The 14,258-nt window shown below is 36.2% G+C and overlaps 1 protein-coding gene across 2 annotated transcripts in view; it reads left to right on the top strand.

Moving 5' to 3' along the window:
• The window catches only part of TTC37 (tetratricopeptide repeat domain 37), an 87,364-nt gene extending 74,296 nt beyond the window's left edge, over positions 1-13,068 (top strand). The window contains exons 41-44 of one of the 2 annotated variants that reach the window (XM_043593865.1): positions 4,239-4,369; positions 6,312-6,438; positions 8,889-8,980; positions 10,224-13,068. In XM_043593865.1, coding sequence (XP_043449800.1) covers positions 4,239-4,369; positions 6,312-6,438; positions 8,889-8,963 — 333 coding nt within the window. In that variant the 3' untranslated portion in view covers positions 8,964-8,980; positions 10,224-13,068. Of the gene's footprint in view, positions 1-4,238; positions 4,370-6,311; positions 6,439-8,888 lie in introns of both variants that reach the window. The other variant, XM_043593854.1, reaches the window with a different exon arrangement.
• Positions 13,069-14,258: the final 1,190 nt, after the last annotated feature.

Raw genomic sequence — 14,258 nt, 5'->3', positions numbered from 1 at the left:
TTTACACATATTAGTTTATTTAATATTTACAATAATCCTGTTTTACAGTTGAGGAAATTAGCTTGCAGTTTAGTAATACCCAAATACACCCTATCTCTTCTATCCCCCCTCCCCCCAACCACAAAAAGTATTTTCTCTAATAGCTTTGGTTCTGGTTCTGCCATGTATTCCTTGTGAAAACTTCAGCCAATTAAACTATTTAGAGTCTTTTTTTTTTTTTTTTTTGGAGTAGTAGTAGTAAAGATGATAATACTACTTTGCCTTCTTATAGGGTTAAATATCAAGTAGAATAACATTTACAAATGCCCTTATAACACTACTCATCTAACCTGTTCTTATTGTAATATTTGACACTGAACATTTATTGTAAAAGAATATAAGAGGGTCAGCTGGGTGGCTCAGTCAGTTAAGCATCAGACTTTGGCTCAGGTCATGATCTTGGGGTTTGTGAGTTCAAGCCCCACGTTGGGCTCTGTGCTGACAGCTCAGAGCCTGGAGCCTGCTTTGGATTCTGTGCTCCCTCTCTCTCTACCCCTCTCCCACTCACACTCTGTCTCTCTCTCAAAAATAAACATTAAAAAAAAAAAGAATATAAGAGATGCCACATTTCTATGGTAAACAGCTGGTACAGAGCATGACTATATTAAAATTACACTTTTATGAGAGGCTACTGAATGTGTGATAATATATGGATAGGATATTAAACTCAGGTTTGGCTAAGATGCTAAGTATCAGATTTCATAGATAACAGATTCCAAAGGAAGATATAAAATCAAGGTACAGACTTTGGCAGTAAGTAGAAGATTAACCTATAAGGAAGCTATAAATGGATTAGAAGTTAGAGAAGGAATATGGAGAAATTTTTTTGGAGAGCGCTTACCTCCCCCCATCTTGATGGCACATTTCCACACACAGATGCCCACAAAGGTGAGGAAGGGAGAAAGTGTATATTTTTTGCTTTCAATCTATACACAATTGGGTTTCATCCTCTAGAGTAACTGATTATGGGATAAAAATAAGAGTTAAAAAAAAAAAGTAAAACAAATCAGTAAGTAAAAATAAAAAAGAACAAAAACAAAAAAGAATCTTTTTGATTTCTGCCAAAGAAAGGAAGGTTTTGATGTATGGCCTCTGAGATCCTGGAGGCACATGTCTAGTAGCATATAGACAGGTATCTGACATAACCTCAGAAGCTGTGGCTCTCCACTTGGTGTCTTAGGACAGAAAAAAAAGTGCTTTGGAAAGTATGTGCCCTGGCAGAGAGTGGTCAGTGGTGGGTGTATCCTAAAGGTGGGTAGCAATATACGCTCGGGTACAAGACAGAGGGAGTGAAGGAGAATTCCTGTGACATGGGATTGGCAACACTCCTAGAATTTGTTGGAGCCAGGAATGAGTGGTCCAGCGTGAAAGTGGATTGGCGTAGGAATTCTCTTAAATCCAATCCAGTAGGGCTACCTAGAAGAGTGATGGGGTTTCAGTACAAAAGAAACGAGAGGTCTCAAGATTGCTTTGAGGATGTGGAGAGTAAGTGAAATAGAGTATATTCATCTAGTGGAACTGTGGATGAACAGGACTGCTTCACAGGTGTGCATTCTGTGCAGTTGCTCAGGGCTCCACTCTTGCTTTAATCCTTGTAGTCGCCATCTTGAAATTCTTAATTATTTTTGAACAAAGGGCCATACATTTTTGCAGTGATTTTGCACTGGGCTCCAGAGAGTACATAGCTGGTCCTGCAGATAAGACACTACCCATGAAGTTAGGATAAAGCCAGGAAAGTCTGGATGAGAAAAAGATTTAAATATCTGTCAGGCTTAGAAATATCATCTTACAGTGACACCAGTCAAATACAGACTTCTAGTATTTCAGTAGCAGTTTGAAACTGCAATTAACAAGAAAAGGTAGGAGTGTTGGGAGAAAGAACAGGCCAGGTGCTGCTACCTGTAACCATATCCAGTCTGGGAGCTGTGGTGGGATCGGGTGCAAACCGTACCTTTAAATGAAGATTGAAATACTTAAAAGAAGAGGATATTCTAATTAAGATTATTTGTGATGACTGTAAGAAAAATGGATATCAGAGTCATGGAACCTGCTATAATTTCTATCCAGGGAGAGAGGAAAAGTGCTTTCTCATATAATCAGTTTTAAAGACACAATGGAAGTCAAAAGTGTGCATTCTACTATTTAATATACCAGTTACGCATAGAAACTTTTTCCTTCTATAATAATCTTTGGGCTAACTTTACAGAATATTTTATGAGAGTACATTATAAAAGTAACCAGTAAACGTTTTGTATTACTGGTTTCTAAAATATATCAGGGATTAAGTTTGTTAGTTTGGGCTTTGCCTTATTTTCTTTGCCAGATGTATCCAATGGTTCATTGCTCCCATCTTTACAGAAGGTGCCTTACTACCTCTGTCCTCTGTTTTCAGATTTATTGTCTTTATAGCTTCCTCTTCCTTGATTACACTAATATACTGCATGCACTGTTTATTGTCCTAACATTAAAACATTTTTTTATACTTTAGTGTTTGAAATGGACCATGTATTGACTCATTCTATTACCTTTATTAAAATGTGTATTCTAGATGCCTGTAATTATGAAATCTTAGTTAAAGTCTAAGGGTTTTTTAATTATTTAATATTATTTTCTTAAATTTTTTTTATTTTTAAAAATTTACATCCAAATTAGCATATAGTGCAACAATGATTTCAGGAGTAGATTCCTTAGTGCCCCTTACCCATTTAGCCCATCCCCCCTCCCACAACCCCTCCAGTAACCCTCAGTTCTCCATATTTATGAATCTCTTATGTTTTGTCCCCCTCCCTGTTTTTGTATTATTTTTGTTTCCCTTTCCTTATGTTCATCTGTTTTGTCTCTTAAAGTCCTCATATGAGTGAAGTCATGTGATTTTTGTCTTTCTCTGACTAATTTCACTTAGCATAATACCCTCCAATTCCATCTCCATAGGTGCAAATGGCAAGATTTCATTCTTTTTGATTGCTGAGTAATACTCCATTGTGTGTGTGTGTATACCACCTCTTCTTTATTCATTCATCCATCGATGGACATTTTGGCTCTTCCCATACTTTGGCTATTGTTGATAGTGCTACTATAAACACGGGGGTGCATGTGTCCCTTCGAAACAGCACACCTGTATCCCTTGGATAAATGCCTAGTAGTGCAATTGCTGGGGCATACAGTAGGTCTATTTTTAGTTTCTTGAGGAACCTCCATACTGTTTTCCAATGCACCAGCTTGCATTGCCACCAACAATGCAAAAGAGATTCTCTTTCTCCACATCCTCACCAACATCTGTTGTTGCCTGAGTTATTAATGTAGCCATTCTGACAGGTGTAAGGTGGTATCTCATGGTGGTTTTGATTTGTATTTCCCTGATGGTGAGAGACATTGAGCATTTTTTCATGTGTCGGTTGGCCATCGGGATGTCTTCTTTGGAGAAGTGTTTCTTCATGTCTTTAGCCCATTTCTTCACTGGATTATTTGCTTTTTTGGGTGTTGAGTTTGATAAGTTCTTTATAGATTTTGGATACAGTCTCAGGTTTTTAATGAAAGGTTTTAAGTGTGTATTTTTTTCCTTCTAACATAATTCAGCAGACTGTTCACCATATTTAACTCCAGTTATTGTTCCTTAGGAAATACTTATCTATTATTTCTGAATCAGCCCATATTGTAAGACACTAAAGTTTGCCTTAACATTTTCCTTATAAGGTGAAATTCTTTAAAAAAAGTTCTCAGTATTGATGAGTTCAGTTTAATTAATTGTGCTTTGTACCTTTTTTCTGTGTTGGGATTTCATTAAAATATTTTATTTTAGTCTTTTCTTTATCCTTAGATAATTTTTGAATGTGGGACTTTATCACTACCTGTTGAAGTCATGTTAAATTGAGTTTTGTATATTTGGTAAACAAGAGGCTTAGTAACTGATAGATTTTATTCACCTATATAGCAGAATAGTGCATTTTGTTTTAATAAATATTTTAGTGTGTTTTAAGTGATGTCTTCTCTTTGAAACCTTTCTTTATTCCAGTCTGCCCTGTTCTGTAGCTATTTAAGGACAGAAATCAGATCTTAATCATTTTGTAGAATCATGGTCCCTGTAGCATTTACATGGTGACTTGGACAAGTAGGCATTCAATAAATGAGAGTTGAATTGCATCCTTTTAACGTAAACATCCGGAAAGCTTTGATTTAATATGTGTCTTATATTTTCGCAGGCTAATATTCCCAATAATCACTGGTCATCTTTGGTTCAAGAAGCTACAACTGAGGCCTTGAAACTTTGCTTTTGTCCATTGGCTGTCTTTTTACAAGCTTTGTTACAATTCAACCGCAAAATGGGGGCAAGGTATGAAAAATCGTTGTTCCCTTTTTTTCTTGGAAATGTTTCTTCACTTTCAGTCCTTCTAGGAAACAGATTTAAAGTTAGTCTAACAAACTTGGTGTTATTCATATATTCGTTACTACTTTGGGAAAGGTGTTCTAGTACCATATAAAGAAAATAAAGTCTTACATTTGTTTTACAAAAAATAGTTTGGTACATACAGTATGAGAGGTTGGGCATGACAGGATTTCAAGTAAAGAAGGGCTGGGAGTTTTGCTGTCTTAGGATGCACCAACATTGTAATGTGGATTCTAGAAACCAAAAAGACCCAAGTTCAAGGCTAGATTGACCCAAGTTCATGCAAGGCAATAAGCTATGGAAAACTAATGAATATTTAAAAGATAGAGACATATTATAATAGTGTGGTTCTTTTTTTTTTTTTTTTTTTTTTTTAAATTTTTTTTTTCAACGTTTATTTATTTTTGGGACAGAGAGAGACAGAGCATGAACGGGGGTGGGGCAGAGAGAGAGGGAGACACAGAATCGGAAACAGGCTCCAGGCTCTGAGCCATCAGCCCAGAGCCTGACGCGGGGCTCGAACTCCCGGACCGCGAGATCGTGACCTGGCTGAAGTCGGACGCTTAACCGACTGCGCCACCCAGGCGCCCCGATAGTGTGGTTCTTATATCTAGAAAAGCTCGAAGCTTCTGAGATTAAAATATAATAATTTGGGTGATCTTTTTATTGGAGGGTATGGATGGGGTCAGAAATAAATTTGAAGAAAACTACTTAAAAGTCCATATGGATGAAAAAACAAGCAAGAATATTTTGAAATTCTGAGAATAATATCTCTCTCTAATGGATATCACACATAATACAAAGCAACTGTAGGTAAGACAGCCATTTAGGAGCATATGTTACTAGAACAAGATAGGTAGTGAAGTTATAGAGTTTCATACATATAAATATGTGGCAAAGGGCACATCAACATCCCAAAATAGGAGTGAAGGAAGAACTAAGACTAATGGCTCATCACCAGTTCCAGCATCATTTATGATTTATTCTTGGTCATTTTTTTGTATGGCAAATTTCACCAAGAAATGTTTTAGCCTATAATTTATACTTCCTCATGAACTCTTTCTGCTGAAGCTCAGTGTAGATTACTTAAAGGCCTTAGTCTCCACCTGCCTGTAATCTGTTAGCACATCCCACAACGTGATCACCACCAAAAATCAGCCCGAATCAGCACAGACTCAAAGAAAAAAGTGTGTGCCTATTATATGGTGATTTCTATGTAGAAGCATCTTCAAGACAGGTTCTTTACCTTCTACCTCAAACCAGTTACTTCTTATAAGATCCTCCTATTCAAAACTTCTGAAGTTACAATTTGTGTTGTTTCTACAAATACGGAAGTCTTTGGAGTCACAGATGTTAGTAAATTAGGAAAGAAAAACTTACAACACAACTGTAAACCACCCTGTTCTATTATATGTGTTCACATATTGTATACGTCCTTTTAAAGCATATACTAAAAAGCCTGATATAATACACTTTTAGTCTTGTGTAAATTATCTTTGTATTTTTTATGGACTTAATTGTTTTCTATCTGTTTTCAAAAAAAATTAGAGGTATGCTCTAATCAGAAGTGCTCATAAAATAGGAGCCTTTCCCCTCTTCTATTTGGAATGAGCCATACTTTTCTTATATGCAAAGTGGGAATAGTAACAGCAACCTAACCTTACAAGTTGAATATATTAAATGTGACCACATGTGTAAACCACTTAGCATAGTACCCAACATGTAATAAACACTTAATAAATGTTAGCTATTATTATTACCTTTATTCTATGAAAAAAATCATGAAGTAATCAGTACCATGTGTGCAAAAGAATGAGAAAGATAATATGTGTGAGACTAGTAAATGAAATATCTTGTGTTAATTTAGATGCTTTGAACTCTTTTTCAGAGAGACACGGCGACTTTTGGAAAAAGTGGTGTATCATCAACCGGGCTTTCCCAAGTCTATTGTATCAACTGCACGCTGGTACCTGCTGAGACACTTACATGCCAAAAATGACTACGAACTTATTGATGTAAGGCATTAATTTTATTCACAATATTTCATTTCGGACCTTTGTTGGAGGAGGGGTGAGGGTTCCTGTCCTGGGCGTTGTAGGCTATTGAGCAACATCCCTAACCACCCTAAACGGTAGATGCCAGTAACACTGCCTTCCTCCCTTTACCCAACTTGTGACAACTAAAAATATCTTTAGAAATGCCAGATGATACCAGTAATTGCCCCTCGTTGAGAGCCACTGATTTAACCTGTAGGAAATAGATTCTCCTAATGTGTCATGCAGAATAAGAAAGTATTGATGAAGGTGCTAGGTGCTAGTTATAGTATTTTTTATAAGCATTGCACTGGAGGCAAATAGGGTAAGTTTGAACGTAGCAGAATTTAATGGGATCTTCATATTATCTTTGGAAATATTATTTTACTTCTTGTTTTTTCTGTAAGATACATGTGACAGTTTCTACTCCTCATAGCATGGCACTAGTATCTAAATGTATAAACATATTTGTTTGTATGTCTAAAATTCTTTTTAAAAAGGTAGAGTATAATAAATAAATAAATAAATAAATAAATAAATAAATAAATAAGGGGGCACCTGGGTGGCTCAGTCGGTTAAGCATCCGACTTCAGCTCAGGTCATGATCTCACGGTTCGTGGGTTCGAGCCCCTTGTCAGGCTCTGTGCTGACAGCTCAGAGCCTGGAGCCTGCTTCAGATTCTGTGTTTCACTCTGTCTCTGCCCCTCCCCTGCTCACACTCTGTCTCTCAAAAATGAATAAATGTTAAGAAAAAAAAAAAGGTAGAGTATATAAAAACATACATTGTTTTCTCATAATTTGAGCCTGTAATTTACAAAATACAATGAGTATAAATGAGAAGCTTTTTGGGGCGCCTGGGTGGCGCAGTCGGTTAAGCGTCCGACTTCAGCCAGGTCACAATCTCGCGGTCCATGAGTTCGAGCCCCGCGTCAGGCTCTGGGCTGATGGCTCGGAGCCTGGAGCCTGTTTCCGATGCTGTGTCTCCCTCTCTCTCTGCCCCTCCCCCGTTCATGCTCTGTTTCTCTCTGTCCCAAAAATAAATAAAAAACGTTGAAAAAAAAAATTTAAAAAATAAATAAATAAATAAATAAATAAATGAGAAGCTTTTTAAATACTTACAGCATTTGAAATACTGTTTGCCTTTCAGTGAAACTTATAATCTTAAAGAAATATTAATAAAAACAATGCTTGGAGAAACGCATTATAATTATCCTATTGCAAAGCAAAAAGGTAGAACTTGTATGAATGCTGGGAATTCTCCATGATGTTCTTGTATTTCTAAACATCCTGTGAGCAGATGGCCTGACTGCTCTTTGTTCCAGACCATCTTTTCAAGGATGTTTTTATAGTGACAGCCTTGGGAGACTGACATAAGTGTCTTCCTCCAAACCAGAGGTTAGGCCTATTTATTGCCCATCATAAAAGATTCAAGTCTCGGGATGTGTGGGTGGCTCAGTCGGTTAAGCTTCTGACTCTTGATTTCGGCTCAGGTCATGATCTCATGGTCATGAGACTGAGCCCCGTGTTGGACTCTGCATGGAGCCTGCTTGGGATTCTCTCCCTCCCTGTCTCTGTCTCTCTCTGTCCCTTCCCTACTCATGTTCTTTCTGTCTCTCTCAAAATAAATAAATAAACATTAAAAAAATAACAAAAATAAAAGATTCAAGTCTCCTAGTCTCAGGGTTTTTTTCTTGTAATGTGATCCAGTATGTATGTGGGAAACTATGTGCATCCCTACATGTCACCCCTGTGAGTCTTAGGGGCTAAGGGAAACAAATGTAAATGTCTTGATGTTCATGCGGTTTACTGTACCATGATTGATAAAAACTTTTGACCCAGGAGAGCCATGTCTTTTGGCAGTATCCAAGGCTAACTTGTTAGCTTGCAAGTAGATCAAAATCTCAAACCCTTCACAGTGTTTGAAAACGGAACAACCAAAAGTTTTAGTAGTCAAATGAACAACTGAAATTAAATCTTCTAGTTTGTAGAATTGGTGAAAACCTTGCAAAGTTTCTTGATAGAGCCTAGAATCTAGAACCTCGATTCTAAACTGTGGTTTTAAAGGAGAGGAATACCACTTGCACGGTTCTGTGTATAAAATGGTCTTTTTGGGTAAGGGATTAGAGATGACAGCATTGTGAACAAAACCACCAAACGAAACCTTCAGTTTTATACAGCGCTGACAATGGTAACAATCAAAATGTTGCATCTTTACTAATTGAGCATTTGAATAAATTGTGCTTATCTTTGATGTTGGCTTTGGCTGAACAATTTATTTCAGCTAAAATGACTGGAAGGATTGCACGTAGTCCCTTTTTCTTGTGTTGTTTGATATTGCCTGCTGCCTTTTGGCATACTTGGCTTCCATGGATTTAATTACAGTTATTGTGAATAAACAAAATACTAATATTTCTGTATGTGATTTCCCGTAGGTGCTGGTAAACAATGCCAAAACTCATGGAGATACAAGAGCATTGGAATTGAATCAGAAATTGTCCTCACAGTAACAGTGCGTTATTTTATAGTAAACAAAGAAAAAGCTGTTAGAAAGAATGAATCAATGAATCAAAACTTTTCCCCAAAGCAACATTTAAAAAAACAAAAAAAAAAAACAACAAAAAAAAACAGAGTTATAATCATCCATTCCTATTTTGAATCTGAAAACATTTAAGTTCTTAAGCTAGGGATTTAATTTTCTGAAAGCTCTTAATGTAACTTTAATTTGAAAAATATCTTTGATTTTGAGAAATCCATAATGAAAGGAAAAAACAGGATTCCCTTAGGTGGTCATCAGTAATTTGTAAACCATTCTTTTCTCCATCTTTCATTAGGCACAATAGGATATTTTTTGTACCCCTCTACAATAAAGCCTTAATAGCCATTTTCCAAATAATATGCAAAAGCAGATTAGCACAACGCTGAATTTTATTTGTTAAAAAGTAAATTCAAAGATGTAATTCCTTCTGTGACCTCTGGAGTTCAGCAGACCAATTCATCATCACATCTAAATAATCTTACAGTCTGTTTTACTAGTGGCTCATCTCAGATTCTGTTGAAGAAGCATAATGTAAATGTTGGTGAGTCTTAGACTCCATTGGATATGTTTGTGTAATTCAGAGCACTCAGGTGTATGGCTGCATTAAAAAAATTAATGGAGAATTTTGGAAAACAATGCTGACAGTGTTTAATCGATCATGCAGTTCCTTCAATTATGATGAAAAGACTTGAAGTTTCTGAAATGAAAAAAAAACCTAGTGTCTTATTTTCTTTATTAAAATCAGATATAATTTCTAAGTTTCAAATTTTAAAACTTGAAAGCACATTTACCTATTTTATTTTTTCAGAAAACCTTTTATATATCTGAAGAAGCTGTATGTTGCTTACTTTGGATTTGTGGTTTTAAAAGTTTTCAGACATTTACATATATTATTTGTTTTATGAAAATGTGTGGTTGTACAATTCATGTGTGTAGTTTTTTTAAGTCAGCTTTGCGTGTTATTTTGTGAGATAATATAAATTGACAATGTTCTGTAATTAAATTTTACTCCAAAGGTTAATCTAATCTATTGAACTGACTGTAATTTGATGAATTCCCAAATTTAGCTAAGTATTCTCATTATTCAGACCTATGCAATCAGAATCTTTAAGGAGAAGGGCCTAGGACTCTGCATTATAAAGGCATGCCTAAGAGATTCTAATGTTCATTCAGGTTTCGAACCCCTGGATTACTGCAATGATGATTCTTCCCTTTACTTTTTCTTTAATAGGATCAGGCACTTGCCAGTCTCTGCTCATCTCTTCTTTACCCTAACAACCGATGATGATTGAGTGCTTTTAACAGCCTGGCCCACAGACTTAGCCAGAGGTGAGCACGAGTTGATCTCTGGTGCCCATGCCCTCTTGCTTCCTCTGGAAAGTACTTTAGCCCTTATCCCAGAATGGGCTGGATCCATCTGCTTAAATGCTTAGAAGTCATTTCTTGTTTTCTATCCACTTTCTGGGGTGTCACTTGCTTCACAAGGTTACTTTCATCTACAGGGTGGATTTGGTCAGCCTTTCCTCCAGTCCTGTGACCTTTTGACTAAGTGACCTTTTGACTAAGTTGCCTAGTTCTGGCCTTCAGTGACCTCAGACCCAGGTTTTCTAGAATGGAAGGTTCGAAAAGATGATAGTTATACCATCTCAGGTAATTCTTTTTGCATGGATGTATACACATCCTCTCTTTTGTTACCCTCTCTTCAGGTTACTGCCCAGTTATCGTGAGGCTCAAATAATAAATGTATGATTTTTATAGTGCTTACTTCATACCAGACCTATGCTAAATGTTTTAACATTGTCATGTAATCCTAGTAAGTAAAGGAGAATAGTGCTAAACAGCATGCTCAAAGCAAAGAAAACCTGAAATGGAATCAGTGTTACCAGAGTCTAGGAACTTTAAGGTAGCTGGAATTTCCCTTCATTTTATATGTAAGTTTAGAGAAATTACATAAAAAGTTATTTCCTGAAGTGTCAATATTTAGCATTCATAGTGTTTCATTATTTGAGAATTATAGTGCATTTTCTGCTAATTTTTATCTACCATTTGGCTATTATTGTTTAATTAGGTGTTTACAGACCAGCTTGGTATCTGGTGATCATTTTCTGTGGAAAAAATATATTTTGGCTTATAATTAAACTTTCAAAACACAATCTATTTGTTTGAGATCACTTGTCATATTTCTAGAAATGTCCCTTGCATTAATTTCTAGTCAGGATAAAAAATATAAGCTTTAGTTTAAAATGCTGTACTCTTTCTTCACTTTACAAAATGAGTTGACAAACTTCCTTTAAGTTAGGAATGTACACAGAACAGAATTGGACAGGGGATTAAAAGGTACAGTTATCTAAACTAACATGAAACATTAGATGAACATTAATATTATGGATATGTAATATATGAATATGAAAACCTACATGTTTGGTTGCTTCATAGAACATTCGATACTTGTTTTGGGACGTTTTATACGGACACAAAAATGAAGTATATTTAATGTATGAGTGAGAAGGGCTTGTAGATCTATTCCCATTTTTGCACACTTTAAAAAATGTGGAAACTGTTTTGGCAAAGTTGACCCTTGTCTCTCTACAGGTCTTCTTTCTTCCACTTCAGTTACTAGTGGATAGAAAGTTTCTCAGACTCCCATGTTACTTGTTACAAGGTGTAGCATGCAGCTGTTGGTTGTAAACTGACCGTCAATTTCAGGAGAGGTCTTTTTGTTTTATTGTGTTTTCCATTAGAAAAATATACTTGTGTATCAGATACAAGTACAGTAGTCTTCCCATATATTTGTTTTTTAAGACTTTTTACACAGAGAAGGTAAAAAGTCACAAAATATCCTTATTTAGAGTTTGTTTTTGGTTTAGCAAATAGAGTCACTTAAGACCTATTGCACTGAAAGCCCGCTCAATGTGTCTAGCTGTCCCTTTGCCATATAATAATGGGTTTTTCCTCTTTTTGGCTGATTAGAATAGGAACTTTTTGGATAGCAGTGTTTTAAAACCCTATACAACTATAATTTTTAAAATGAATGCTAAATTATATTTAGACCTCAAAATGCTTTGGAGAAACTTAAGAATAGGGTCTCTTTAACAAACAGCTCTTATGAAACATTTTAAATTCTTTTTTTTTTTTTCTATTTTGGACTTAGAATTGAAAATACCTATTTGTTTTAGTGAAGGGAAATGATGCCAGGAGAGGGATAATTAAAATTGGAGTATCCCATGAAAATTGGGTTTCATATGACATCACTCCAGTGTTGAAATAATTTTCATGCCATGGTCTCTCCTGAGTTTGAATCAGTACAAAAGTTCATTTGGGCTACATACTTCCCCTGTGTATAGTACCTATCATAAGAAACATTTAAATTACATGAATTTTTCTGAAAGATGGACAATAAAAAAATGTTTATCTTGCTGTTTCTGCTTATATGTAGGCAGAATAATGGTCCCCAAAGGTGTCATGCCCTAATCACCAGAACTTGTGAATATGTGGTAAAGGGGCTATGCAAATGTGCTTGAGGGTGTAGACCTTGAGACAGAGAGATTATATTGGATTATTGAGTGGACCCAGTTTAATCACAGAAGTCCTTAAAAGTGGAGAGCCTTTCAAAGAATGACAATGGAAGGTCAGAGATTCAACATTACTGGCTTTGAAGATGGAGGAAGGTGGGTCCATCCTTGGACTAAGGGCAGGCTCTAGAAACTTGAAGAAGCAAGGAAACTTTCTCCAGTGGAGTTCCCAGAAAGGGATGCAGCCCTTCTGGGACCTCGATTGTAACCTGCTGAGACCCGTGTTGGACATGTGACTTACAGAACTGTAAGGAAATAAATTTATGTTGTTTTAAAGCCACTAAGTTTGTGGTAATTTGTTATGACAGCAGAGAAAATTAGTACATTGCCCATTGTGTCTATTGTTAAAATGAATTTGCATTCCTTTGAATCTGAATTTTACTAGATCACTGAAATTGGGGATTACCATCTTAATTGTCATAAAAGGAGTCATCAGATAAAGATGATGAGTTATTAAAAATGGTTACTGTGAAAATATAAACATCATAAGAATTTGACTCTTAACATGTGTGGCTGTTTATTTCTATAATAGTTTCTGAACTATTCTCACTCAACATGCTGCTTAGAGTACAGTATCACCAATGTAGCTGACCAGGTACTTCACTCTCATCCTCTTTAAAAGAACTGCATTAAACTATACTCCCAGAACCTCAGTGGTATGTTTCATTCTGGGTTTCACTACTGAATGGGCATGTAACTGGTAAACTTATGTCTTGACCTTTAATTTTTATGTAAATTTGTGAAGTCAGGGCCTTCAGCTAGATTTCTAATGGCAGCAATATGTTGTTCTAAGGTCACCAAAGTTTTCCAGGTCCAAAGTGAGCTGGAGCAAAATACTGAAATCAATTGCTTGGTGCAGCACCTGTGAAGCAGCACCTCTGATTTCCACTAAACAGGGGGCCCCTCTTGTGCTTACCAATCTTAGGGTAGAACCCCCCTTCCAAAGAGGCCTCTGCTGTAGAAAGGTAGGTAATCAGTTCCAAGTATTAAGACTGAGCAGGAAAGCAAACCTACGCTCAGAAAATATTTTAATGGAAGCCAGCATCCGTGAATAGTTGAGTGTAATTACATGTGACTTCTTCATACCAAATACTTACGCTTCATACAAAAAGAGCACCCGCATTAAATAAAATAAGCACATTGATTATCTGACTCTTAAATAACTTGAGTTTCTAAGACCCTGCCTTTTTAAATGTCATTTCCTCTCCTTTAATCATACAAAATATGGTTGTTGCTTTCTCTGTGAAAAAATATGCCACACAGTTTAATATCATTCAGGAATTTTGGGGGGAAAACCACTATATAGTAGTTTACAAAGTCCTAATCTTAATTCTGTTTAATAGATCAAGAAATAGTGTGCAAATAGTTTTTAGAAAAGGATTATTTGCTGTCTTCAGAAGTTTGGAAATTAGCCTAAAAAGTCAGGTGGTGTGGGGAAAAAAAAAAAAGATGGTTATAGGTTCTATCTTTGCAGGCAGAGTTATGTATCTCTGGGCACAAGAGAAAAGCCAGATGGAGCAGAAGATTTTTCGTGTGCAAAGAAGGAAATTAGAGTGAAAATACACTGCTGAGAAGGCAAATTTATATTGTTATAAGCAGCTTCAGTATTTGTTTCTGAATTGCCTGAGGCCAGCCCCGTGGTGCCCCAGAACAAGTGCTATTTATATATGGTTGGAAGGCTTCTCTGTCCAAGG

The sequence above is a fragment of the Prionailurus bengalensis genome, chromosome A1 (genome assembly GCF_016509475.1).
Source record: "Prionailurus bengalensis isolate Pbe53 chromosome A1, Fcat_Pben_1.1_paternal_pri, whole genome shotgun sequence".
In the NCBI taxonomy this organism is placed as follows: Eukaryota; Metazoa; Chordata; class Mammalia; order Carnivora; family Felidae; genus Prionailurus; species Prionailurus bengalensis.
This window is presented reverse-complemented; position numbering and strand designations above follow the sequence as displayed.